Genomic DNA, 26,159 nt, shown 5'->3' with positions numbered 1-26,159 from the left:
AGCCTCAGTCTCTGACTGGAAGCGCTAATTCGTCATTCGGCTTTTGTCAGACTAAAGTAACTGTTAAAACTGTTTGAAAAGCTCAGCTATACAACAAGGAGAGATTGAAAATTTCCTTTTAGTTCTCAGTTTATTTGATATTGACAAAAGTTAGTCAGTTTTGTCTGTTCTTCTGTAAAACAAACTAAGATTTATTTTTAGAATTAATATTTTGTTTCTAAGTGGAATTGACAATTTAGTCTGTTTTGTTTGTTCTATTTTGAAACTTAAACGCTTTAGCGGCTGCCTTTTGTGTAGTTTGCAATATTTGCCTTTATTTATCTGAAAAAGTCTCATGTTCCCTTAAGTACATCTACCCTGTTGAACTTATTATGGGAAATAAATATTTAAATAAAAACAAGCTGCTGATTATTTCACATTTTACTTGTGAGCAACGGCACATTTAAATCTTACAAATATAGTTATTTGGCTTATATCGTGATAGATATCGTTATCGCCTGAAATGAAAAAAACATATCGTGATATGAAAAAACCTCATATCGCCCAGCTCTAAGTGGAAGGTTGTGGTTTAGCGTTGGGAAGGGTTTCCGTGTACATCACAAGTTAGGATGTAGCTTTCCAGCAGCTTTCCAATCTTTATTCTATTCACCTGGGTTTCAGTTATCTTGCTTTGTCCTTGGCTGATCTGGTTTATTCTTATAAAGCTGGGCCCCAATGGGTTTTGCCCCACTTTTCATCCTATGCCTCTTAGCTTCTCTGAGTTGTTTTGTTACAGACCCTCCTACACCCAGCTCCAGAGTCATTACATTTTCTCCTGTGTAAAATCTAGTAGGTGTAAATGTAGTAGCTGACTCATTATTTTCTTAATTAATTCAGGAAAATTTGGAAGAAAGTGAAAAATCCCCACAACACTTTTTTTTAAAGTAGTTAAAACCATCCTAAAAGTTTATCATGTAAGACATGGAAAAGCACCAAAGCCTGAGAAGGGGAGATGTGGAAACAAGACAGTTTGCAATTTACATAAACATTTACTTGAAAGTCTGTTAGAATGCTAAATACTTCTCACGGGTTACTGCATAGTCAACTATTTGATTCTTCTTTATCATTACTTCCTCATGATGCAATCATCAAGGACCTCGCTTCCTCATACTGGGAGAATTTGATACAGCCTTATGTGCTTTAATGAGAAAACGTCGGGCTCTGGCTGCTAATGCTACGGCTTACAACCAAGTTCAACAGAAGACACTTTGAAAACATGACACCTTTCCAGGCTCTCTGTCACAGAGCATGTTTGCCGTCAAATAATTTGAAGAACTACCTCTGTGTGCTCCTCATCACATTCTCTTGAAGTCGACTGAAAATGTCATATGATCAAAGAAAGATCTGAAGATTTCTGACGACTTTATCTCCGTTGCTTTCATAAAGGTGCACTCCAGTGCAGCTTATGCTACAGCAGGTAAGACAAGAATCACTGAGGAACCTTCGCTTCATATTCTAAAGATTCAGTTGGGAACCTTCACAAGCAAAACTAACAATTCAACCAACCCCCAGGCTTTTGTCACGGATGGTTAAATAATTAGCATTAGTCATAACCATCAAGTAAAAGAAAATACAACTCTCTTTGGATTTGGATTGGATTGAACTAAATTAATATTCTATCCCTATAGGTCCTCTATAGACGTTTGGCTTATTTACTCAGAAATCCACAAATCCTCCAGAGGGAAACAAACTGCCTCCAAAAAACAGAACAAAAAAAAGAGCTCTGACGAGTTGGACTGTTAGATCTTTTGCCTCTCTTCCCCCTGTGGCTCTTTTGCATAAAGCATCACAGACTGGCTGGGTTGGCAGACGCGGGGATGCTGTAACCAGTTCACTGACGTCATTTCGGATGATTTCTGAAATAGAAGCTAAACTTTTTCCAAAGAGTTCTGGTACTAGATCGAGACAACCCTTTACAGCTTCACAAATGGGTTTCCTGGGTCCTGAATTGAAATAATCAGATGAGAAAACAACGTAATCAGCCGGGATAGTTTCCTCAGCCCGGGTCTAAAGCATCACCATGCTGGAGTTTTGCAGTCTGAATATCCAGAGCTGTCAGAGAACATACAAGGAAAACATTTTCCCCTGGAGGAAAATGTGCACTTTGTCAAAGAAAGAACAAAAAGTGATGACTACAAAGTGAAGCGGCCGTCTCTTGGAATGAGGAACATCTGAAAATAGTGCTGAGACTGGGGATTCTCCAGTTTTCCATGGGACTATGATTTGGCAAATAGTTAAAGGACTGGGGCCACAACAAAAGGCGTCATCATCAGGGAACACTAACAAACACATTCATCAGCCAGCTAGTGTTTCCTCCTTTAGTGCGCTTACATGCAATGTGTGAGAAAGCAATGACGTCTGCAGGAATCAGCATGATTTCCTTGATGCTCCTGACAAACAATTTTACTCTAATGAATCTTGGGTGCCAGGAACAACAGGCTCTAACTGCTGATGCTGGAAACAAACCCATCCCAAGAAATTTAGCAATGATACAAGCATGAGATGACAAATGAATGCTGGGAAGCAGAACTAGTGGGAGAGAATGATTATTCTATTTAGATACAGAACAGAAAAAAGCCTTTCACAGCATGGCTCCAATTCATCAAGGTGTGCTGCTTTACACAGCCGGTAATATATCCCGAGGCACACGTTTTACACCAGTTATAATGAAGTATGTAGTCCCTTTACCCAACTTTGAGAGCTGGAAGTATATTCAATCTGTATAGTAAATTTGCGTGACTTGCAGTATTTTCAGACACAGGCATTTATATATATGGCACTGCAGTTTTCTGCAAGTCTGTCAATGATGCCACTAAAGTGCTCAAATATATCCTGGGTTTCAGTGCTCACCACATTTAACGGCAAACTTTTACGACCCTTTAACAGCACTGAATGCAGTTTGACACTTTTATCAGTCATACTGGACAGAAACAAAGCAGACGGGTTGATGGATGAGTAACGCATGCATGTGCTTATCTGAAGTCTGCATAATGTGGTGAAGTTTAGCTACAATGTTTGCTCGAGGGATGTGCGCTGCCTGAAACTCAGCTTAACTTAAACAACATCCTTTGCTGAGTCTATGCTTTAGTTCCCTGTTTCACATTGATGTTTTAAATCTTTCAGTTTCATTGTATCACCAGAGAGACCCCCACAGCTGGAAGAAAATTTGCCGTATTGTGACATGCTTGATTAAACAAACAAACAAAAATCAGATTCTGATTCTTTAATAGCTTCAAAAGCTAGCAGAGGTGCTTTGTTTCCCTTTGAATATTGTGATATTTTCCAAATGGCTCTCATCATTATCTTTAAACACTCACTTGTTCCAAACAAAACCACTACATTGCTTATGAGGTGACTTTTATATTAAAACAAACATAAAAAACTGGTCTGAACAACTATGCTTTAAATATCAATTTGGATATTGTGCTAATACACTGTTAACTGATCAGGATGCACAACTGTACTGTGTGATAGTGCTGCTGAGGAACTGACAACAATACTATCTTACCTTACAAGCTACTGGACTCTGGAATGTAAACTTCTACACAGGTGCACTACATCTATAATCTATAGAGATTTACATCAACCATGACGGTCTCTTAATGGGACTCAAAGACATTGACAGAGATTAACATCACATATACCTCTCAACTGAAGCATAACAAAACTAATCATTTTCAGCAACTGCACTTTGAGCTGAATTCTTAAGGCGGACCACTAAACTGACAGAACATATATTAAAAAAACAAAAAACAAGCTCCATTGGACCGATAAACAGATTGCTGCTTTATAAGAATAGACCAGATGGGCATTGATTCACTGTTTTTAACTGCTAACCTTCCTGGTGTCTATTGCTGAAAGGTAAAGCTAGAATTTTGTGCCTGAGGCCTGAAGAAGAATCAGCAAGGAGATGGAGCTACTAGATTACAAACCAAATTTTTAAATGTGGTAGCAATATTATCACATTCACACTTGTGCTGTTAATGTACAGTTTGAGAGTTGTTTTTTCTGCTGCTATATGAATCCATTATACTCTTGTAGAAAATGTATGTAAGGTCAAATCCAGAATTTGTAGGCATTGCTGTGTGTTGAATTAATGAACATCTTTCCAGAGCTATTACAGTATAAATTTGTATATACAGTCTATAACAACAAGGACACATCACTTGATGGAACAGTGTCGGATGGAACAGATGTATGACTTTTTAATCAATTCAGATTTCTATACGGGTAGTAGACACAAGTACAAGTAGTGCTGTGCAAATGTGCTGAGGATGCTATATATTAGGGCAGGGCAATATGGCCAAAAATATTTATCAGGATATATATTTGAAAATATAAATGAAACTTTATTAGTGCAAAAAACCCCATCAATGTATTTTCACTTAAACAAGCAGCTGTTTTTTATGTGCATTAAAGTTATATAAAAATGTAACAGTGCAAATGCAAATTCCTTGCTGACAGTTTAACCAGCAGGCATTTCCAGTGGAAACTGGCCGACATATCCTCAGCATAACCATGTATAATATCCACTAAACTTAAAAAGAGGTTATACACACACACAATACGGTAATATTATGTTTACAAACCAATTCTGGTTCATCTGTTTCTTTCGCCCTTCTCATTCTCCGTCGCCGCAATGCTTTTTCTGACATATGCTTATAAAAACAAAGGCAGTGGGCATGCGCGTTTTACCCATATTCTATCATGATATTTCATTTTCTTATCATTGCCTAACATTACACCAGTATTACCGTGAATGGTATGATATGGCCCAGTGTAGATCTGGCATTAAAGACTTCTAAGCAGTGTTTTTGGCTTACAACACATTTCTTTAATGACTGCTACTTTGTCTCCAGTGTCAGAAATACTTTATGCCTGTATGGCCTGCTATGAATACGTTATCTATGTTATCTTAAATAATGTACATAACATTACAAAAAAGCTTCTAGTGTTGATATTAAACTAAAATGTCAGATAATGAAACCTACTTCCAGACAGATTAGTGTCTATATGTTAGACATTTAATTTAAAAACATATAACAGTGCCTGAGAGAGCAGGCCAGGCCATAAGACGCTTCATGAATACTTGAGAATGCATAAGGAAATCCTTTAGGTTAAAAAATGATGTGTAGGCTTTATTCACCTGCAACAGCACAAAGTCAGCACAAAGATTACAGTAAGTAACACTGCACAAAAATCCGTTTCAGTTCTCCGAGGTACAATACATCCCATACTGTGCAGCATGCCCTTTACTTTAACATCAGCGGCCCATTTGATAAACCCATTTCAACAACGTGCCTCAGGTTTATTGCTGTGGCATCAGAATCATCCACTAAGAAAAGGGGGACATGCACCATTATGTGAAACATTTCCCAGGGTGCCTGCTGCTCGCAAACAACATATCACTTAACAGCAGCCGCCTCCCCACCCTCCACATGCAGTGGCACCACATTGCAATACTGAAATGTGGTCTCAGCAAAAACACTCGATATTAGCTTAATTCATTTTACAAAGCAGAAACTTACATGAGAATGAAATATTAATGTTTACGTGTACAGCAACGACCAAAGTGAAGAATATTCAAGCAGGGTAGCTGTCATGTCACCTGAATAATTAACTTGCTTACTTCAGCTGAGTTCAGTGAGTGAACTCTTACATAAGGATAATTATTTCACATGCAGAACTTATAAACTATCATTTAAATACTTCTGTTTGTAAACATTTATTAAATTATTGTGAAAGCTGTGAAAAATCCTAGAAGCATGTGGTCTGTGACTCAGCTATGAAAAAGGAAGATTGTACTGTCGCTGCTATATCTGACTAAATTAAATACCGATTTCTTCCCCACTGCTATCAGACTCCTGAACAGCTGACCTACCTCAACTGCAATTTACACATCAGGACACTTTGCACGCTAAGTTCATTTTGCACATTAAGCTCTTTTGTACATACATTTACATCGACATCATCATACCTCACTTGTCTTCACTTACTTATTTTTGTACTTATTTATCTTTCATTATTTTTATCCTTATTTTTTAAAATCTTTATTTATCTTAATATCTTGTCTTATTTTTATCCTTATTTATCTTGTTCCTTCAAACCTACCTAACTTGGGATTTGTGTATGAACAGCAAAGGAAGAATTTCATTGCACAGAGAATTGCTATTTCTTCTGCACACATGACAATAAACACTTTGAATCTCTTGAATGTTAGTATTAAGTTAGCTAACACTACAACATATGTGCCAATATTAAACCTTAATGCTAGTTACTGCCTGCAGTAACACACAACGAACAATGTCATAAAGGATTGCAGTGACACAGTGTATAGTTACTAGTGACAACCAAAATTCCAGAGGAAGAGAAAACAAACAAGAGCAACTCGCTCTGCTGACACTGAAAAGGTTAGCTGGAAAAGCCTGAGTGTCCTTTTTTTAAAGTTGCTGTAATAATGGTCATGATAACTGTGTTGTGAAAATCTGATACTGTGGTTCTGTATTTTATTTAAGATTAAGGTTTTAAGCGTACATTATTAATATTTTAATCTCTGAACTGGAACTTCTGGTTAAGCTAACCTGACTGTATCAAACCTATATGAAAGCTAAGTTGTCAAGCTAGCTAAACAGTGAGTGTTGACTCTTCCGTTGATTATCAGTTTATTAATAGTGTTTGGAGATCGTGCTAATTATTATTATTTTTAACATTTCTTGTTTTTCTGCTGGAAGCATCAAAGGACTCAATTCAGCAAAAGTGAGGTAAGTGTAAGTAGCCAAAATTATTGACCTGATTTAGAGGTTTTTTTGTAATAAATCGGCAAAAAAGCTTATGCAACATAGTTACACAAGTTCATATGAAACCTGTGAATTATGGTAATCCTCAGTAGAACTTGTATACAAAACTAGAGATCAATTGGTTTCTAATTTTATATTTTAAAGAATCACAATTTAGATAACAACAATTAAATAAGTTGGTAGAATTATTCTCTTACTCCCCCATATCTATAAGTTGTATCTCTGTCTGCAGGCAAACATGAATATCTGTTTAAAAAAAAAGAGCATAAAAACTCAAGAGACTTTTGGCATTTCCCAGCACTTTCAGCAGCTTACAAATCAAACAAAACACAAGGGGATTTGTGTCAAGCACAATCAAACTTTATTCGTGGTTTCCTAATTCAATACAGAAGAATTTGAGAAAATGTTTTACGTCAAATTAAAAATTCCTAAGGGGAATCTAGGTCATCACGGCAGCAGAAGATAATGAAGATGGAAATACTGCAAAAAAAAGCAAATTGCATGGAGCTGTCTTTGTAAGTAAAGAGAAAAAGACTTGCTTTATTATCAGTAGCCTTCAAAAAGACTTGTTTAACAGCCTAAAGGTAATTCTCAATAAAAGGCTGCTCTCAACATTGAGCTATTCACAGATTGAGATGAAACACTACTAGAGGATATCCCTGATGGCTTACCCTAAATCTTTCAACTTTAACTGAGGATAATGGTAAATAGCAAGGTGACGCCATGAGGCCCTCCGGATCATAAATCGTCCTAATTTAAGATTTAGTAGTGCATTCATTAAACACTGAAGTCACTCAGTTCAAAATGAGTAAGGCAGGATAGTCACAGTGAGAGAGAACAAAATGAGCTTGAACTTCTTGGTAGGTCCGGGGCATTTTGCAGCACTGAGTTTCATTCATGTTTAATCAGCTCTCAGACTGTAGCACCTCTTTGATATCACACAGTGGGCACAGTGAGAAGAAAGCCATGACTTCAGGCTCTACTGCACATCTATCCTTTGATTAATGAGAGGACACCATTTAATCACTCCTTTATCCTCAGGAAATTTCAAAAGACCAATCTTTAGACTCAGCTGAGGGACTCCTGTGTGTGGAGGGGTCATTGTCTTCCATTATCTACTTGGACATAGAATAGAATATTTCTTAGCACATTTTAATGAGTGTGTATGGGTGTGGGTATGCATGTTCCCTTTGAAATGATAGTTTAAGGCTCTTGTTCTCCATTGTTCCAAGACCGGAGTGGATATTGATGGGATTTAATTGACATTAATGTTATTGTCCATTTTGCTTGTAGGTCAGGTTATTTATTGATTACTTCACTGATTCCTGATTAACTTTATGTGGAAGCCATTGTGGAACCAAAAAAAATGTTTTATCACTTGAATTGGAGTGCATTGTAGAAAGAATCTGATGATTTAGAACACTCCCAACACAAATGTTAATAAAGCTGCAAAACCATAGAGGCCAGACAAACCTGATGAAGAGTGTAAGAAAAGTACTGCAATACATTAAATAGGAAGACTTGTAGCTAAAGGGAAGGCTCATTGAATAAAAAGCTGAATGCAATGGTAATTCTATAACCATGTATTTTATTTTCCAAGTACTACTGCTCTCTTCTGAAGATGCTTGTTAACCTAACAAGCAATTCTAAACTGGCGCTAGATATAGATCGAGTGTTGTTGTCTGTCTCTTTATACTGGCTCTTTGATGGATACTAAGATTTCATGCAAGACTGCAACACTTATTTCAGTTTAAAGGTCTTTTTATTTCTGTGTTAATAATCTTGTTTTTCGTGACCAGAACTTCATCGACGTTGCTTTACCTCACAGCCTGACATTCACAGTAAAATTCCTTCATACAATCTCAGTACAACCACCAGGTCAAGTTGTATAAGAAATGGACCCTTCACTTGTTTTCCCATCTTCTGTTAAAGGCTCAGCAGTTTATCAGCAAACCATGGGACAGCACTATATGGGTCATACATAAACAGATGGTGGGACATGATCTAATCTGGCCACAACGGGAAACAGCGGTTCAAAAAAAAACAAAAAAAAAAAAACATCCAACACAGAAGCTCCAAGAAGATGAAACACATTTCAAATTTCACACTTTGTAGTCCGACAACCCTGAATGGAAAGCTTTACAACTCATTTGCCTCGTCCATCATCTCTGTTCTGGCGATGTTATAATAACAGGCTCGCTCAAGCTGACAAGTTCCACGCTTTCATTTTTGTTAGGAAAACAAATACACTCCAGAGATATGTGGCGCAGGAAAACGGAGACATGGGCTGTCTGAATGAATGTGTATCACCTACAGAGACAGGAAATTAAAAGTGAGAAGTCCTGATAACAGCACACATGTCTGCAAAGTGAAGGGGTCTAATTGTGCTAAAAGATATGACAGACAAAGATGTGATGTAATTAGTTCAGCAGATGATGCTGGAATGAAAAAGCTAATGGTGACAGCTTGAAAGACATTAATCAATGGAGGCATTCGAAATTTGAAAAAGAAAAAAAAAAACGTCCCTGACATGTCAAAGTATAGTTTGTTTCTGACATCTGACATCTATAATGTTGATGACTTCAGTCCAGCTCCATTAGCACTTTACTTAAATGGCATTTCGATTACCTGCCTCCAAGCTCTCACCTACATTTATTTTATTCAAAATGATACAGTGTGGAAGCTAATGGATTTTTTGGCCAATACAGGTGCAGGCAGAAGAATAAAATGTGACGCGTGGTTCTTCGTCCACAAATTCCCGAAGATAAACACAACTTTTCTTCACAGGTAAAAGTTATCCAGTAACAGAAATTTCCAAACACACAAAAAACTACAAATAGCTAGCTAAGCATAACTTCAATGGGAAAAAAATGAAAAAAATGTGAAAAAATGTAAAAAACAAAAAACAAACCAAAAAACCACAAGATGAATGAATGCACAAGAATGCACAAACTACCAGACTTCAAAGAAGTAGGAATGACTCAGCCTCCCAGTCTCCAGCTGTCTATGTCGACAATGGAGTACAACCTAAGCTTAAAGATAATAAAACTTGTACTGTCAGCATTAATGTCATTAAAGTGATGTTAGTGAGCTAACGGCGCTAACGTGGTGCATCCCCATCCACGGGGCAATCCGTGGTAACTTGTTAATGGAGATTTGCCGCATTAATGCAGTTATGGCGTTAACGTCATTTTAACGAGATTAACGCTGACAGCACTAAATAAAACTGAAAAATATTTTAAAGCTAGGATGTTGCATCTTGGGTTGATATTTTCAGTTTAGCTACTGGTTTCCTTGCATATTTTGCTGTGGAAGTACTGCGTTTTGTTGGAAGTTGTTGAAGTAGCTCCCTTTTACATGCTGATGTGTTCACTGAGACGATTGTATGATCCATTTTGGGTGCATTTCCATGTTTTAAGCATGAAATTAGCTTACTAGTTACTTTGACGAGGTTTAAGCATTAAAAGCTCGCTGGTCAGTCATCTCCATGTGTTCTGTCCTTGGTCTTTCTCCCATTGCTCATCTTCTTAGCTTGGCCTGGATTTACTGAAGGGCTCCTAAATGTGGATTCCATTTATGTAAAATCATACTAAGTCTTCACCACAATTACATATTTTAACTGTAGGCAACACTAACTAACTGTCAGAGAGGCTGACAGATGCTTACGGCACATCAGTTGACCAATCTAGTATTTGCTAAAGCTTCACAATGACATGTTTTTGTTTTTTTGGTTTGTTTGTATAAAAGTCAACCCGACACACTGTTATGTTGATCGCTCTGGGCGAGTGTTTGTTGAAGCACCACACATATGGCTTTCATGGTTTGCCAACCTGTTCACCAACTCTCCGGTTGGTCTTCTGCACATGCTCCTGCTCACTCTGGTCTCCGGCTTGACTATATAAAAAGGAAAACCTCGTTAGGAAGATCATCACCACCTGTCCCTGCAGCCTCCCTGGCACCGCCCCCTTGAGCTCACTGCATCACTCCTCCCCTGCGGCTGAGCCAGGGACCACACCCTCCACCACAGTTCGGATTTCTAAATAATATTTATTGGGTGTTTATAATTCATGTAAGCATTATCAGTTACAATTACCATCAATCTGCATTTTGTTATTATTCAATTCAGAACTGCCCAGACCAGACACAGTGACATTCCACCAGAATCCCTTTGATCTCTGATCTTCTTTATGACATCAGCACACTAAAACCTTTAAAGAGGGGAAAGGTTCTCATTCTTGTCAGTCTTTCAAAGATAGTGGAAGAATTCACTAGGCAGGAAAACACTTAAACTACTCGAAACTTCAGTTTCTGACACAGTTGACCGTATTTATAAAAAATCTTTTAGTTAGTACAGAGATTTAGCATCAACTTCAATTTGAAATATGAGTCTGTCAAATCCTGTTGTATGCAACCTGAGAGCCGAGAACGAAAAACTTAAACAGCAAATCAAAGAGCTGAAAAATGAGAATAAAACTCTCAAACAACAAAACTCTACCATACGTGACCTTAAAGTCGAGAACGCCGACCTTAAGGAGCAAAAAACAGAGCTCATAAATGAGAACAAAATTCTCCAAAAAAACATTGAAGTTCTCTTCAAACAAAGTGGGTTCTCTAAAAACAAGAGGAAAAGAGACCTGCAACTAGAGAATGAAAAAATTCACATCAGAATTCAAGAGCTGGAATATTTGAATAAAGTTCTACAGGATGCACAAAGCTCCAATAGCAAAGAAATTCAGCAACACAAAGAGGTGATGCAGGAAATGCAGGATGAAATCAGAGAGCTGCAAAGCAAAAAGGCAGGCTATGTTATAAAAGTGAAAGGCATGGAAAAGGACAACCAGTCTTTAAGAAAGAAAAATGATGTGATGATAAAACGCATGTGTGAGCTGAAAAGGGACTTTGAAAAGGAAAAAGATGACATGCAACAGGAAATACAGGCTGTTAAAACTGAGCTCCATCAGGCAAACACAGCCTTTAAAGAGTTAGAAGAGAGTGAAGAAAGAAAAAGGATCATGAATGAGGAAAGCAAAACAATGGACAGTGCACAGCTCAGACAGACCCTGGAACTCCAATGCTTTGCACATGAAATTGACATATTGAGGCATAACGAACTTCTTGAACCGGACCTCCAGGAGCTTTCCAAAAGGAGTGGTGATTCTCAAAAAGAACTGAAACCACACGATGAGGGTGTGAAAGGAGAATCACGGATCTTCAAAGCCACTGAGAAAGACTCTGAACATGATTTTAACGTGATCAACAGAGAAAAGGAGTTGTTGTGCCATGAATTTGAGGCACTGGAATGAGAGCTTGAAGAGGTCAAGAAAAGTCTGTGTGATTTACAGAAAGCCATGAAAACAGAAGACATGGCGTTGCAAACCCAAGCTCAGACTCCCAAAGTTTCACAGGAAGAACATAACAATCTGATAAACAACTACGATGTCCAAGTTGACATACTCAAACAACAAAATAAGGCCTTAGAAAATAAGGTTAGTGACCTTACCAAGAAGATGTGGAATGGACGGGAAGCGATGAGACAAATGGAAAAGAACTTTCAAGAACAAAGGAAGCTACTCGAAATTCTCTGAGGAGAATTCGAGGAAATTTAGCACAACTACGACTTTGGCCCTCCCTATTAAACCTGGTTAACGCAGGTTCAATAGGGAGGGGTGGGGGGTATAACTTAGACAATGGAAATTCATTTGATTTAATTGGCCCAAAATGAGTGACTGCACCCAGACACTCAGTAGCAAACAAAATTACAGAGATTCAAGAGAGAAAACTGTTTCTGCATAGACTCCTATAGTACTGCAAGTCATATCACTTGGTGTCCTGCATAGAGTGCAGGTTTAAGGTATTTACGTATCTTTCAGAATTAGAAGCTATGCTGCGTCAGGGGTTATAACAGCTGTGCCCCCCCCAACCGGTCGAGGCAGATGGCCGCCCCTCACTGAGCCTGGTTCTGCCGAAAGTTTCTTCCTGTTAAAAGGGAGTTTTTCTTTCCCACCGTCACCAAGTCTAAGGAGCTTGGAAAGAAAAGCGCCTGGACTTCTTTAACTTAAAGAAGTCCAGGCGCTTTTCTTTCCAAGCTCCTTAGACTACTATGGCCTTGATGACTGAGAACCTTCACAGACACTGTCATCAAGGGTTTGCTCACAGGGGATCATCTGATTGTTGGGGGGTTTTCTCTCTTATATTGTATGGTCTTTACCTTACAATATAAACAGCCGTGAAGCGGCTATTTTTGCGATCCGGTGCTTTAGAAATACATCTTAGCTGAACTGAACTCCATAACATCTGGACCGAAATGCCTACACACAACGGTAGGCATTTCAATCAAGAGCTCTGTCCAAAACGTTCAATGACAAGCATCAGCACCAGGATTGTTTTTTAGCTCACCAACAGTTCATGTTCCATACCCAGTTTTTATTGTAACTGCAACTTTGTAAGACTGGGTTGGGAGATGTTCTTGTGGTGAGCTTTTATTCACATAATTGGTTTCTTTAATAGTGAAATAAAATAAATTTGTATAACTGGAAACAGCGTTCTCATGTGTGATTATCACATTGTATTCTTTAAACCATGTAACAGAATATATAATATATATAATTTACTCATAGTAATATTAATATCTAATGTGATTGAGTTTCCTCATCTCTACTTATGTGCTGATGTGTTCACTGAGGCCATTGTATGGTCCATTTTGGCTGCATTTCCATGTTTTAAACATGAAATTTGCTTATTTAAAGGGTGTCTCATGTATCTCTTATGCAGAAATATGTGTTGCCTAGCTGGACAAATGTAGCACAGGTCTACTATTATTGGCCTAATGTATTTTAACAATCATTTCAGCATCCAGATAATCTCTCTCATGCTCCCTTAGATGAATTTAGCCTGGTTGTCATGAAATAGGCATTTGAAACAATAACTACCAGTATCTTTGAATGTGTGTGATTTCACTAATCCTGCATATTTTTTGCAAGACAACTGGGTGTTTTTATGTAAAGAATGATCTGAGAACACTGAGGCTAATGAAGTAACAAGAGAAACATAGTAAGTAGTCTTTCAGTTTGCATGAGTGTTCCTCTCAGCTACAAATGAGCAAGAAGTAATAAATATCACATTAAAATGTAAAAGTAAGTCTTCAATGGATTATCATGACATAAATATGTCTGTAGTTAAACAGGTTATTCTGAATATTGCTAGTCCCTTAACATATATCTGTAATTTATCATTTCAGTCCGGTTGTTTTCCAAAAAAAATGAAAATTGCGAAAGTAATACCACTATATAAAAGTAATGACAAACACAGTTTTACCAATTATAGGCCTATTTCTCTACTGCCTCAATTCTCAAAAATTCTAGAAAAACTTTTTAATTCAAGATTAGAAAAATTCCTTGAAAAACATCAAATAATAAATGTTGGTCAGTATGGTTTCAGAACGCAAAGAACCACTTCAATGGCGATAATTGAGGCAGTAGAAGAAATTACTGATACACTGGATAAAAATAAATATGCAGTTGGTATTTTTGTTGACCTCAAAAAGGCCTTCGACACAATCAATCACTCAATTTTACTGGATAAATTGGAAAGATATGGTATTCGAGGGAAAGCTGGTAACTGGTTAAAAAGTTACCTAACAGGTCGGGAACAATATGTTAGCATAGGGCATTACCATTCAGAGAAACTTGGTATTACATGTGGTGTTCCCCAAGGGTCAGTGTTGGGACCAAAACTTTTCAATGTATACATAAATGATATTTTTGATGTTTCTCAAGTACTTAAACTCATACTGTTCGCAGATGACACCAACATATTTTTCAGTAGCGATGATTATACTGATCTTGTAATGACTGTAAACAGGGAGCTAAAATTAATAAAAAAATGGATGGACATAAATAAATTATCATTAAATATAAATAAAACTAAAGCAATGTTTTTTGGTAATTTAAAATATAATATAGAATTACCAATTATCATTGAAGGTGTACCAATTGATAATGTGAGTGAAAACAAATTTTTGGGAGTTATAATTGATAACAAAATTTCATGGAAACCCCACGTCAGACACATAAAAACCAAACTTTCCAGAAGCCTCGCAGTTTTGAACAAAGTGAAACAATTCCTTGATAAAGATGCACTTCGTACTCTGTACTGTACCCTGGTTCTTCCATATCTTACATATTGTGTGGAAGTGTGGGGAAATACATATAAAAATACAACTAATCCATTAGTCACAGTACAGAAACGAGCACTGCGTATTATTCACAAGGCTGGTTATCTAGATCATACTCACAAATTCTTTCTTCAGGCAAAGTTACTTAAATTCCAGGATCTGGTTAATTACAATACATCCATAATTTTGTATAAAGCTTTTACTAAACTTTTACCGGCAAATTTACAAACTAGATTTGAAATTCGAGAAAAGGTTTATAATGTGAGAGGCTTTGGAGAATTCAAATTACCCAGAACTCGAACAACCCGTAAAGGCTTTTGTGTGTCTGTATGTGGTGTGAAAATCTGGAACAGTCTGAGTTTACAATTGAAACAATGCAAAAATATTCATAGATTTAAATTTCTCTACAAACAGTTGGTCTGGTCACAGTATACTCAATGATGGGTTTTAGTGTGCTCTGTAATGTCTGTCCTCTTACCATTGCTGGTATGGATTCCAAAATAAAAAATAAAAAATAAAGTGTGCGTATGTATGTACATATATGTACTTGTGTGTGTAGATGTATATGTATGTATATGTATGTGTGTCTGTTACTTGTAGTTATTACTGCCTGTTACCTGTGGTAATGCAATTTATAATTTATATATTCTGTATTCAGTTATGAAGGCTCTAATTGTTGGTTGCGAGCTGCCACTTAGATGCTTGTATCTGCCCGGGGCTGTTGATGGGTCTGTATGCAATGATGGGCGTAGCTGCGGGAAGTTTATTGTTTTTTTTTGTTGATGAGTGAGTATAGGGGTGGGATTTAATAAGTTTTCTTCGTCCCACTCCTTTTTCAGGCAAGTTTTGTTTTTTGTTTTGTGTATTTTATGTTCAATATAGGTATTTGTTGTGCCTGAAAATGAATAAATAAATGAATGAATGAATGAATGAATGAGTAATTTTGATTATTGTTCATTTTCATTTACCATGTCAACATGTTTTAGAGCAACGTTTTCTGATTTTGAGCTCTTTTAGGTGTAAGTCATCGTCAGTGATTACCCTAATCTGCTCACACAGATATACCAAATACTGTCAATAAGGCCTCTGCAATGTTCTGAAGACAGTTAAACTTGTCAGGTAGTGATGTCCAGCAGGTGAAAATGCAAGCTCCATGAACACGCACAGCTGTGGATTCCAGCTGTTTCGATGTTGCATTAACTGGCATTAACTCAGCCAGTTAATGCGAGACAAATCCAGCTGCTCATTAAAGATTTCTGGTTTGATCAGAAAATACAACATTGATCCATACACCTGAAAGTCCCAAAAATGCATTGTGTCTCGAGTCTACAGATGTATCCGTGTATCTCCGTGGTGCTGATGCTGTGCTGAGCGAAAAGCTCCTGAAGCTTTTGAAGTGTCGGAATGTGGAAAGCTAACAGCGTCCCTCTCACCAGTAGGCTAAGTTATTTTTAGCCAATTACAAGATGAATCTGGTACTTGGGGTTGTTAGTTAAGATACCGTCATTAAGAAGAAGCACAACAAATGTGTCTATGCGGGCTGATTTGCGATGTGCACCACTGGCGCAGCCATTTATTTTTTGATGCACCTTCTCAGATTAATTCACTGTGTGTCGTGCCCAGGGCTGGACTGGGACAAAAAAACAGCCTGGCTTGACTAAAGACCGGCCCACCAGGTATTAAAGCCATAAAGCCTTTGAATGAAAACAAACGCTGTTGTGACAGTGATGTACACTGTCTTGTTGGTATATGTATGATTTCTATACATTTTACATCAGATAAAAACTTTGGTTCAGATAATTATTTAATAACAGCCAGACATTTTAAATGAGAATAAGAAAGAAAAGTATTTCTTTGTGAACCCCTTTCCCTGTTGATGCCCTACCTGGCCCCCCTGGCAAAACTTTGCTAGATCCACCCCTGCACAGTTACCAGCTGTCAGCTACTTAGAAAAGGATCCTGGTGTTATTTGTCTCTCAGAAACAGTTCATAACTTCCCTTCAACTCATTCATGTCACCTAAAAGGTAAACCTGTTTCTCCATCACCTGTTCAGCTCTGATGATTCAGTAAGGACATCTCCTGGTTTCATCTTCATGTTTCCCTCTCACCAGATATACAAACCGATATCATGACCAGCAGCTTTTACAGCTGTGGCTCCAGCAAACATCAGCTGATACTAGAAGGTAATATTAAAAAAATTCTAACAACAGCTGATCAAGCTTAAACGTGCTGCTGTTGTTTACCGCGACATCCGCTGGATTCCTCTTTCTGGCGCAAAGTGGGCAATAAACAAACAAGAGAGAAAAGCCGATCAGCTGATCATTGATCAGTTTCATGATTAAAGTAGAAACAGGAGAGAGAGGGGAGAGAATGAGAGAAGAAGAGGCAGCTGTGCAGCGTAACGACAGAATAAATCCACCTTTGTGTCTTTTTTCATTCTAGCTGAAGTCCGGGACAAACTGCGTCCCCTCTCAGCTCAACACGAAACGCGCAATAATTTCTCTGAATGTGGGAGGATTCCGTCTTTTTACGGGACGGTTGGCAACTCTACTAACTAACCTTATGAATTAAATAAATTTCACCATCAGTAACATCAAAACACCCACCCAGCTGTATAGAAACTCCGTCATGCTAGCTAGTACGCAGTACGAGTTATTGTAACGGACTGTAAAAAGTCAGCACAACGAAAATAAACTCCACCTAAACTTGGTTTATATCTGACCCAGATAGACTGCAGGTCATAACTTCTTACCTGAAGTTCAGTTCACCTGACGCTCGAACCGGCGGCCGCCTCGGGTCTCTCCTCGTCCTGCCTCCGATCTCCCTCATCCACGTGCTGGCCTCCACCACTTGTTAATGTTACTGAATCTGTGGAAGCTCCGCGATGCCACCACCAAACAACTGAGTTAGTTTTACACACCGGCCAGCATCTGGCCAATCCAACACCTTTCATTGTTTATACCGTTACAAAAAAAAATAAAAATCATCGGGCCACCGAGCAAATGCCCGGTGTGTCTAGCTATGGCCGTGCCATCAGTTAACCCTTCGCGTGCCAACTGTGACACGCGTGTCTAGGGTTGCCAACCCCTGATGTAAAGAATGATCTGAGAACACTGAGGCTAATGAAGTAACAAGAGACACATAGTAAGTTTTAGTCTTTTAGTTTGCGAGATCAATTTTGATTATTGTTCTTTTTCATTTACCATGTCAACATGTTTTAGAGCAACGTTTTCTCATTTTGAACAACTTCAAACCATAAACATGTAATTTTAAAAATAAAACAAGTAATAAATATATACAAGTATAAACCTTTATAATCAATCAATTCCCGTTTACCGGTTACTAATCAAAACATGCAATAATTACGTATCCTAGCTAGTTCAATTAGCAGCAGGTTGACTGAAAACTGGAACGTATGTTACTGAGCTGCTGACATTACAACGTTGCTTACAGATTGCAATTCAAAGCTTCAGTTTTATTCAGCTGTTGACCTTTTGAGACATGTTGCCATTCACGTCCCTTCGGTTTTTTTTTTCATTTTTAATTCAATTAACACCAATGCCAATTTGTCCTTATAAAAAGTAGAAGGAAAAAGAAAAAATCCTCACACATTTATTCTAAAATGAAAGGATGAAAATCACAGGAAGAGAAGCAAATTGGTTGAAAAGGGTTATTTTGAGGTAAGGAAAGGGTCATTTCAGATGTAATTATCTCTAGGCAGAGTGTGAAAAATTGTCTGAATATGGTCTTTGGTCTGGTCAGGTAATATCAGAATGTACATAAAGATGGGCTTATCAGAGAAAAGACAGTACCCCATGGATTCTGTTCACTCTTAAGTATTTATTGTATAATAAATTAAATGTTAATGTTAATCTTGGTAGTAAAATCGCAGCTGTAGTTGGAAGCAAGTCCCTGAGCTATTTGTCACTTGGCACCAATACTTTCACACAATAATCCTTAACTGGAAACCTCTATTTATGGTTTGGCTACAGTCCCAAACTCTGCAGTCTCCCGAGAGCTTCCTAATACACTGAAAAGAGTCATGATGGGAAAGTACTTTTTACACTGAACAGGAGGTAAAGCTGATGCATAAATTATAGAATTATCTGAGTGATGACTGGTCCCTGCTGTACAGTTTGTTTGTACAGCATCAGTCAGCCCTATATGTGTCTCATCAGCCCACTTAAACCTGCAGGGCTTTCTGAAGCCTCCTCTAACATGTTTTACTGTAACAGAGGAAATCTTTTATGTTGACAGGAAAGGAGTTCAGTGTTTCCTGCATGTTTACCGTAGATGAAGCAGAGAGAAAGTGTGTCAAACAGCTTACAGGATTAGAGCTGTCACAGATAATGAGTCTGTACTATAATTACTATATTACAGGATAGGAGTTACTGTATATTTGAACTAGGCCGGTAACATGAACAGCATATGAGGGTATGAAGATAAAAGGCAGTAGGGTTTGTTTGTTTTTTTATTTCAGGAAGCTATTACCAGGAGAAGCTCTGTAATTTGACCGCTGGACAACACTCACCGACAAAAAGAACATTTAAAAATCAAAACGACTTCTTTTCAAGTGTTACATTTGGCCAAAGATGCTGTGGAAGCTTAAAAGTGCTTTCTAGAACTTAAATGTTTTTAATAATGCTGAACAGCCCATCCATCCATCCACTTATCCGCTTTGGACTAAGGGAGGAAGCCGGAGTACCCGGAGAGAACCCACGCAAACACAGGGAGAACATGCAAACTCCACACAGAAAGGCCAACATCAGGCCATCAGAGTGGCCTGATGTTGGGATTGAACTCAGGAGCTTCTTGCTGTGAGGCAACAGTGCTAACCACTGAACCACCCCCTGCTGAACAACCAATTCAGAGAAATAAGCATGTTACAGCTGCTGTTTCTGCCTCTATAGCCTCCTTTCTTATTAAATTCTGGTCAATTTATCAATGAATAAAAAAAGGAAAAAGAGCAGTATTAACCCACAATTATTTTAAAGCATAAGATCAATTTTTCCTCATCACAGATACATCTTTATCACCATCCAATACTGTCAGCAGTGAGTGCAGAACATGGTGGTTTGGAGCCAAGCAAATTGCAAACTACTGTGTGAAATACTGCTGTAAATTGAAATAATGACCTGACAGATGACATATGTAAAGAATATCAGCTGAGACCAGCCCCAGCAGCCCCAGCCCCAGTTCTTTCACCTGATAGCAAATTAACAAACCAAAGAGACTGCAAGACTATTTTGGTTTAAAAGCTGGCTTCATTAAACTTACAAGTCAAACTAGATAGCATTTGTATTGCTTTACATAAAAATAAATACATATTAATAAGGCTCATTACATCATGTTCAATCTGGCAAAAATCTGTCACTCCTGTGTCTTCATCTAAAAAAACAGAAACCTCCATGCAGGGCACCCAACCCACAGAGTTTAACCAGTTATACTTTTACAGTAAGTCCCAGCCTAACATGTGCATGTGTGCTCTCATATATGTATTAAAGAGGCTACAGAAAGCAGTCTTAAACAAGACTAAACACCGATCATTCTTGAGTGTGAGGTCAGTAATAAATGTCTCATCATGTCTGAATGAAGCCAATCAGAACATTAATATCTTGCTCGCCTTTGTCTGAATGTTCCATTTTCCACAAATGAAAACGTCAACAGTGCAACCCTGCTGAAACCCTGCTTTGAACTGAAAGATGTTGACATGCCAATATGCTATAAAAAAAAAGAAAAATACCAATGTGAGCCAATGATGAGCAGCAGTTCTTATGAAACATCCTATATAAACCATGGTTTCAACTGTCAAGCCACTTTTCAGACATAGATTCCTTTATTTTAATGACATCACCTCAACATGTCCACATGAGTCACTAAGGCAGGGGTGTCAAACGTACGGCCCGCGGGCCGGATCAGGCCCGCAAATGGCTTTAATCTGGCCCATGAGATGATTTTGTAAAGTATAAAAATGAGCATCAATTTTTCAATAAACTAACTGCTGTTCCAATTGTGTCCATTGGATGGCGCAATAGCAATTGTGAGCTACTTTGTTTTGCCTGCGAAATTTAAACCCGATGTGCTTTGGCACCCTTATTTCCCCAATATGTCTCTGTCAAAAAAAAGAAAAGTGGATGCGGAGTGCAGAGTGTTCCAAGAAAAATGGTCATCCTCCTATTTATTCACGGACGTGAATGGGAAAGCTGTATGTTTGGTGTGTTCCCAGCATGTTGCAGTGCTGAAAGAATATAACCTCCGTCGCCACTATGTGAGTCTTCATGCCGACAAATATGACAACTTTCAAGGACAGCGGAGAAGAGAGAAGGTGAATGAACTGTTGGCGGGTCTGAAGAAACAGCAGTCTGTGTTTACTCACAGCTGAGACAGCAGTGATGCTGCAGTGAAAGCTAGCTACCTCATTGCTAACAAAATTGCACTAGCTTCAAAACCATTGAATTCAGTTTTGAAAAATTCAGGTTCATCCCTCTTCCGCAGTGACCCTCAAAACCTCAAACCTTCTTGTATAATCTTAAATCTGTCAGAGTGTTTCTCCTCATCAAAAATCTTTCACATCAATCCCGACCAGCAGCTAATGACACCAACAAATCCCCAGGAGGGCTGAAAAACACCAGCCCACTGGATTTTTTTCTCTGTCTTCAAAGACTTTCTTACTCTTTTATTAAAGACATTTCATGTTGTCACAGAAAGTTAAGACAGATGGGGTTTGGGTGATTTTGACTGAACAAGATGAGTAAATTCTTCCTTTTGCTCTGTAGTTAATTCGCGGAGACAGTAATGAAACTGTTCAAAACACATCAGCAACAACCCAGAGGAACACTCTCTAAAAGGAAATGCATCCAGATTATCCATAAGTCATTCCTACACTTCTTGCTGCAGAATACTTACTAATATTGAGTCCTTGTTCAACCCGACCCTGTTAACTGTTTATTAAAAATAGTCAACTCTTTCCAAGGTTACTGAGATTTGAAGTTAAACTTGTCTTTTTAATTCTACTATGTGAAGAATTATAAAGTGTAAACATAACACAATGAAAAGACTTTTGTGGAAACTTCTGTGTAAAACTCAAAAAATTTTGTTTGGCAGCAGCTGACGGATATCTGAGAGCTGATATTTTCTGCACAAAGACTTAGCTTAATGTTTACTATTAGCTGTTTAACGCAACATTTGAAAAGAGTGCTTTATCTGGATCACTTTATGTGAAACAGTACATAGCCTACTTCCTGATGTGAGCAATCATTCCTTATTATTATTATTATCCATCTTAAATGTCAAAATTCTATTTATTTACCTTAAAGACAATGACATGTAGGACTTGGGTTAGCATGAACATTTTGTGGTTAAATAAGTTGTATTAAAGACACAGGTGGTGGCCTGGAAACATAAATAGTTGAACTAGATACCAACTTCTAAAGCCCATTTCCACAAGACACTAATCCTTGATTGTAGCTGAAAACATGAAGAAAGATGGTGAGAAAACAAAAAACTATTCACTTTTAAGTTCAGGTCAGTTGCAGGTGAATTCAGCAACTACGGCACCATGATTGTTTCAACTCTAACAATGGATTTCTTTCGGTTTTACAACTAATAAGTTAGCTAATGAGTCTTATTAGCCAACTGTTCCTGTTAGCAATTTCCAAACCCATAAAGAAGGAGGAAAAAAAGAACAAGGCAAATGTTACAAATGATCTGTTTGACCTCTACAGCTTATATCCGTCCATTAGTTATAGATTGTGGAAGACTGATCGTTGTTGTTGCTGTACGTGTCCGATGTCAGCTGTGATTTGATGCTTTCTTGTTGGTGCAGGCTATAAAGCAGGAAATCAGCTCCCTGGTGTCTCCTTTGTCACACACAGAGAGAGCAGAGATGCACCAAGGCCAACACGGCTCTGCTTTTCCACTCATGCCTCACGTCTACAATTACAGTGAATTAACAGCACAGTATTAAATCATATATGAATTATATACACCCATAAAGCTGTCTGGATTAACAACTTTTGTGACCAAGTTCCAATATTTATACGTTACTTTGCTACATTGCTAAATTTATTATTGTGCTTCTAGAAGTTAAATATCCCCTCACCCACATTCGCTCACAGCAGACGGCTGTCACCAAATGCTCATTGTACAGTTTTTTTTCTGGATTATTGTAGAGTCTTTACCTTACAATAAGGCGCCTTGAGGTGAGTGTTGTTGTATTGTATACAGACAAAAGTGAATTTAACTTATCTCACTAACTCACTGGTCTATTGTTGATTCTACATTATTGCTTCTTCTTTATCCACATCTGTATTTCAGTTTTGCTGCTATTTGCATCAGTTAGTTAGACAATAAAATGCACTGTGATGTACTGTGTGCACAGTCAACAAAGCAGAATCTCAACGGATCCCCTGCATGTGCCACATTACTTGCTGCCCTGAATGTGCACCGAGTCACAGCTGATTCACCAAAATAAAGCACTTTAAATCAGCAAACAAACAAACAAGGGAGTGGAATCAGCCCAATGGAGATTCTTACAAGCTGTTCATCTTTCAGTGCATTTTAAAAAGACTGAGCATCTAATCATCCAAGTGGAATGATTTGTGCAACTAAACAGCAAAACTGAATAAATCTACTGCGTTTTCTCAGATAGTTTTTGTCAGCTTTGCTCCTCAGAACAAAAAGTGCTGCTTTATTTCTTAAGAAACAAATTGCTGGCGCCGTAGGTGCAAATTCCCCGCTTTACAGGGTGTATTTCTAAAAAAAAAAATCTGATAAAAGCAGGACGTTATTATTTACCTGCAGTTAGCTGTCTAAATTTGGTGAACAGGAAGCTTGAAAAGAACCGTAATAAGAGCAGCGTTGTTTTCACTTTAAATGGAAACAAGAAAGGCTGAAGCAGATCCTGAATGATGGCAAGAACAAAACAGAGACATTTGCATCACTACAGTATCTTAGCAACAGATGTATGCCTGTTTTGTACCAAATACAAGGAAGTGGAAGAGCCAGGATGGAGACTGACAGAATGGCAACTATTAAGCCATCTCCCAGAGGACCAGAGGTCCCACTTACTCCGTTCTAAATCAGGAAGCCGCTATATGAATTCTTCTAGAAATGTTAAACTGGGCAACAATAAAATCAAATACTTTTCTGTGTCAGACAGGAAAATTACATTAACAGGGTCTTGTAGACAGTCAGAGGCGGATACTGAGGATGTTTCCCCCCTCTCTAGTAAATGGCTCAGCTTTGCATCTTTGACATTTTAGAAATGGTGTTATGCAAAGTGTTTTATTTGGCCTCCTACTACACATGCAAATAAATACCTGCTAACAGAAAGACTCAACGTATGTACTGTCAAATCTGAACTATTATTCTGTTGGATTTATATAAAAAAAAAACATGTTACAAACTTACAAACTACTAATTGGAGGCAGAATAATAATCTTACCATCATGATTGTAGCAGCTGTAGCATTTATGTATGTATGTATGTATACGTCTGGATGTATCCCATCTCCTCCTTCACGAATGAACTAATCTGAATAAAACTTTGCACAAACGTAGTTGCACATACAGTGATTATTAACATCTATATGATTTTTAAACAGGTTTATGGGGAATTTAAAGCCTTATTTTTCGTATTCATACTATGTTCTCTGTCAGCATCCATTTCACGTGTCACACTCTTTATGTTAGTTAACAGTAGGGCTTCAACGATTCATCGACTAATTCAAATAATTCAATCATAAAAAATTCTCCACACTAATTCTGTGCTCCGATGCTTCGGTCAATGCACGCTCTGCAGCGTGCAACTGTCACTATGGAAACATGAGCATTTCAACCACAACTGAGGCAAAATGCAGACCTGCAATACAAACGTATTCAGGAGCAGCGTTTGAATAAAAGTCTGACAACATTCAGCCCACATGACTCCAGTTATAAACAAAAACACAGAGTCTGTTTGCACACCGCGAGAGCAAAGAGGCGGAGCCGCTACCGACACGGTGAGCACAGGTAGAGTGAAAGACGAACGCGTTTCCAGCTGTTTCTATTAAAATATAAAGATAACCTGTGAACGTGGTCTGATACCAGACTGGTTAGATGATACAGCTTAATGAAGGCTTGTTGTGTTTTTGTTAGTGAAAGTTACATTTTCTGTTTAGTCTAAATTAATTTTATTTCTTTTAAGTTTGTTATTTTACCAAAAGATATCGCGACTATTGGAGAAAGCCTCAAGTGTTCAGTCAAAGAACTGCATGTCTCAGGACTTAGACGCTGGCTTCAGTTTTCACCCTCAGAAGCTGCCACGAATTAATTTCTTGCATTAATTCATCATAAATGTTTATAAACAGTAAAATGAAAATTAAAAAAAACTACAGAAGGAGAAATATCAGTAGCTCAGATTTAAAATCAACACATGACACCTTCAAGCAGTTCAGCTTCAAAGTTGTTCTGTGCTGTTTTAAACGGTGAATGATTTGTATATGAGAACAATGCTGGTTCCTTTGTGGTACTTTACTATTATTTACACATGAAAACTAACTAGGCTAACTTGTAAAATATCAGTGGAAACTGGAGAGAAACAGTGGTCAGTCAAGCTAAACGCACAGAAAGGAATTCAACGCTCCTGAGTGCAATTTTAACCTCATACAACAAAAACCTGTGAGCTGAATATTCTTTACAAACAGAAACAGTTGTCAGAGCATCACAGTGGTGAGCACAGGGTGATATTATTAGACTGTCGCTGGTGTCTTTTCATGGAAGGAACCAAACACCTACCAGCCAATTTCAGTCCACACTGCTTTCAGAATCAAATTTACACCCCTTCCCCTTGTGTGTCAGGCTGTTTAATCATGTGCTGCTCCTCTGCACCACCGCACAGACTGGAGGTGGACTTGCAAAGGTTTTCAACAACCAGTAAACAACACTGTGGACAGTGCGTTTCAGACTTCACTCATTAGCGGCAACCAAAGTTGTCGGACCAGGTGACAGATGGACTGACATGTCTGGGCAACCATGGATACTGAGCCACAGCCAAAACCATTCATAGGGAGAAAAAAGGAGAGGCTTCTGGGTGAATGCAGTGTAGAAAAATACTCAATTTTATGCTCTGACAGTCAGAGCAGTGAGGCTGAACGATGAATTACACAAGG

At 38.1% G+C, this 26,159-nt stretch overlaps 1 protein-coding gene across 5 annotated transcripts in view; it reads right to left on the bottom strand.

Moving 5' to 3' along the window:
• Positions 1-26,159, bottom strand: part of ctdp1 (CTD (carboxy-terminal domain, RNA polymerase II, polypeptide A) phosphatase, subunit 1) — a 99,147-nt gene that overhangs the window by 25,885 nt on the left and 47,103 nt on the right. The window contains exon 13 of one of the 5 annotated variants that reach the window (XM_085262264.1): positions 8,611-9,146. The exons of the other annotated variants lie outside the window; for them this stretch is intronic. Within the exon in view, the coding sequence (XP_085118390.1) occupies positions 9,143-9,146 (4 nt within the window). The 3' untranslated portion in view covers positions 8,611-9,142. Of the gene's footprint in view, positions 1-8,610; positions 9,147-26,159 lie in introns of those variants that run through there. 5 annotated transcript variants of the gene reach the window in all.

The sequence above is a fragment of the Mchenga conophoros genome, linkage group LG22 (genome assembly GCF_057382185.1).
Source record: "Mchenga conophoros isolate Kocher_MC1m ecotype Shallow Benthic linkage group LG22, M_conophoros_male_GT1.1, whole genome shotgun sequence".
NCBI classification, from domain to species: domain Eukaryota; kingdom Metazoa; phylum Chordata; class Actinopteri; order Cichliformes; family Cichlidae; genus Mchenga; species Mchenga conophoros.
This window is presented reverse-complemented; position numbering and strand designations above follow the sequence as displayed.